Consider the following 2,991-nt stretch of genomic DNA (forward strand, 5'->3'; position numbering starts at 1 on the left):
TCAACGCACGGGTTAAGGTGTTAGCAGTGTCGAGATTTTGAGTAAAAACACCAGCAGCTAGTCCATATGGAGATGCATTCGATCTCCGGATCACCTCATTGACGTCCCTGTTTCATTTATATATATAATAAGTTAACGATGTTTATATCCGAAAGAAAAGAAAAAAGAAAACCGAAAAAAATGATTGAACTCACTTGAATTTGAGAATTGACTGTACTGGTCCAAAGATCTCCTCTTTTTCTATTAGCATGTCATCCTATAGATGAAAGAAAGATCATTTAGGTAATAATTCAACTGAATGCAAAGGGTGTGTCTGTTAGCAGTTTAATGAGCTTAATGGGATTCACAGCTTATTCAGTCCGCTATATACGACTGTTTGGAAGTGGGATATAGTAAGTGGCTTATAGAGTAAGCTTCTAGAACGGAGCTTTATGCAAAAAGCCAAAAAAATTAAGAACCTGTCCATCCCAATGAGAATACTCTCGAGAAACAAAAGTCTTCCCAGTTTATAGACGTATTAACACAGATATCTTTATCCATGCATGACGTAATGAAAGTCCAACCAAACAACCCCTAAAACATGTTCTTTTTGTATAATGTTACCTGGACGTTTGAGAAAACAGTGGGCTGAATATAATATCCATTTGACCCAAATCTTTCACCTCCCATTTCAAGTGTAGCACCACTGTCAACACCAGATCTTATGAACTTCAAGATCTTCTCAAACTGCTCAGAATCAACCTGAAAACGTACATTCCAGTTTAATAACATGTTCGTAATGTTTCTTTTGAGTAATTATCTCAAGAAAGATGAGGGACTATATATATACCTGAGGACCTTGTTCAACACCCTTCTTAAAAGGATCACCAACCACACGGTGTAAAGCACGAGCCTTTGCTTTCTCTACAAATTCATCATAAACGCGTTCATGTACGCATGTACGTGATCCAGCACAACAACATTGGCCCTGCAAATAGCACCACACACATGCATAATACAAGCAATCATATTGAAAACAATGCTAGTTCTAGTGGCATACAAATCAAATCATTCGTCAATGACAGAGTTTGTATAGGAATTCGGCTGGTGTTTGATGGAACAAACCTGATTGTAGAAGAGAGCAAGATGTGCTAGATCAACAGCTTCATCAACATTGGCATCCTCACACACAATGAAAGGAGATTTGCCACCAAGTTCTAAAGTCACTGGTTTAAGATTGCTTTGTGCAGCTAATCCAAGTACAATTTTACCAGTCTCAGTGGACCCAGTGAAAGCAAGCTGCATGAAGAAGCTATCAAGTTAACATTGATGTRAACCATAAATATGATCCAGACAASCCTTTTACAAACCTTATCCACATCCATATGGCTAGCAAGAGCAGCACCAGCACTGGGACCATAACCAGATACAATATTTAGCACACCAGGAGGAAGTCCTGCCTGTTGAATGCATACAACATAGAATTAAAAAAAAAGAGAGAGAGAGAAGCGAAAGAAGTTGAGCAAATTTGAGTGTTACAAATCTTTATATTACCTCAAGGAAAAGCTTTGAAACATAGAGGGCAGATAATGGTGTATGTTCAGCAGTTTTAAGTACTACAGTGTTACCACAAGCCAATGCAGGCCCAACCTTCCAACCATACATCAGAAGAGGGAAGTTCCATGGTATAATTTGCCCTGCAACACCAATGGGTTCATGCAGGGTCTGGACATGATGCGGACCGTCAGCCTGAATTGTGAACATGGGTATTTCATCTGCCTAAGTGAGATCATTGGGGTTCATTGTAATCATTAATATACTTAGTAGTCAATTTTTTTACTTATAAGTTATAATCATGTCAAATATAGATTTAGGAAAGGGTAATTCTCATTTGTAACCCTCAAGAAAATTTGGAGGTAATTTATATAATTAAATTTAGTTCCCCCTTGACCAATATATCTACATCCACCACTACTTACCAGCATAATACCGGAAAAGACGAATGAACAGGGGTATTTCATCTGCTGCTGCCTGATCATATGGCTTCCCATTATCCCAAAATCTAAGCGAATTATTCTTCAATTACGACAAATTAAACGACACAAAATTGAGACAAGTGCATACAAGAGAGAAATTAGGGTTACTGAGTTGATAATTTTACCTTCTTACGAATACGAACATGACGTGCTTTTCTGTTATCTTGACGAGTTCTGGCGGAGGTCGGCGACGGCCTCTCTCTCGATCGATATCGCCTCAGTATTTCATCTGCCTAAGTGAGATCATTGGGGATCATCTGCGGTTGAACGAAGAGCTTCTACGGTGGTCGGCGACGGCCTCTCTCTCGATCGATATCGCCTCTCTCGATCTCTCGTTCGCCTCTCTCTCTCTCTCTCTCTCGATATCGATAAGAAAAGCGTCAGCTGGAGAAGGAAATATTAACCTAGATTTTAAAAAAAATCAGCGAGGGATATATTCCGTCGCAAAAATTAAATTAGATTTTTTAAAAAATCAACGAGGGATGTGTTCTGCCGCAAAAATTAACCTAGATTTTTTAAAAATTCAGCGAGGGATTTATTCCGTCGCAAAAATAAAAATAGATTTTTAGAAAAATCAGCGAGGGATTTATTCTGTCGCAAAAATAAACCTAGATTTTTAAAAAAATCAGCGAGGGATTTATTCCGTCGCAAAAATAAAAATAGATTTTTAAAAAAATCAGCGAGGGATTTATTCCGTCGCAAAAATAAACCTAGATTTTTAAAAAAATCAGCGAGGGATTTATTCCGTCACAAATATAAACCTAGATTTTTAAAAAAAATCAGCGAGGGATTATTCCGTCACAAAAATAAAAATAAATTTTTAAAAAAATCAGCGAGGGATTTATTCCGTCGCAAAAATAAACCCAGATTTTAAACACAATCAGCGACGGATTTATTCCGTCGCAAATATTTTGTGTGTGTCAGAATATACAAATATATATATGTATAAATATATATATGTATAAATATATATATG

General features: G+C 37.2%; 1 protein-coding gene across 1 annotated transcript in view; it reads right to left on the bottom strand.

The window, feature by feature from the left end:
- LOC112515215 (aldehyde dehydrogenase family 2 member B4, mitochondrial-like) overlaps positions 1 to 2,030 on the bottom strand; it is a 4,258-nt gene extending 2,228 nt beyond the window's left edge. The window contains exons 1-8 of the mRNA XM_025121886.1: positions 1,959 to 2,030; positions 1,534 to 1,758; positions 1,350 to 1,439; positions 1,105 to 1,278; positions 830 to 967; positions 604 to 741; positions 195 to 256; positions 6 to 107 (exon numbers count right to left, since the gene is read on the bottom strand). Coding sequence (XP_024977654.1) covers positions 6 to 107; positions 195 to 256; positions 604 to 741; positions 830 to 967; positions 1,105 to 1,278; positions 1,350 to 1,439; positions 1,534 to 1,758; positions 1,959 to 2,030 — 1,001 coding nt within the window. The remainder of the gene's footprint in view (positions 1 to 5; positions 108 to 194; positions 257 to 603; positions 742 to 829; positions 968 to 1,104; positions 1,279 to 1,349; positions 1,440 to 1,533; positions 1,759 to 1,958) is intronic.
- Positions 2,031 to 2,991: the final 961 nt, after the last annotated feature.

This window comes from Cynara cardunculus (genome assembly GCF_001531365.2).
Source record: "Cynara cardunculus var. scolymus isolate 2C chromosome LG 7, CcrdV1, whole genome shotgun sequence".
NCBI classification, from domain to species: domain Eukaryota; kingdom Viridiplantae; phylum Streptophyta; class Magnoliopsida; order Asterales; family Asteraceae; genus Cynara; species Cynara cardunculus.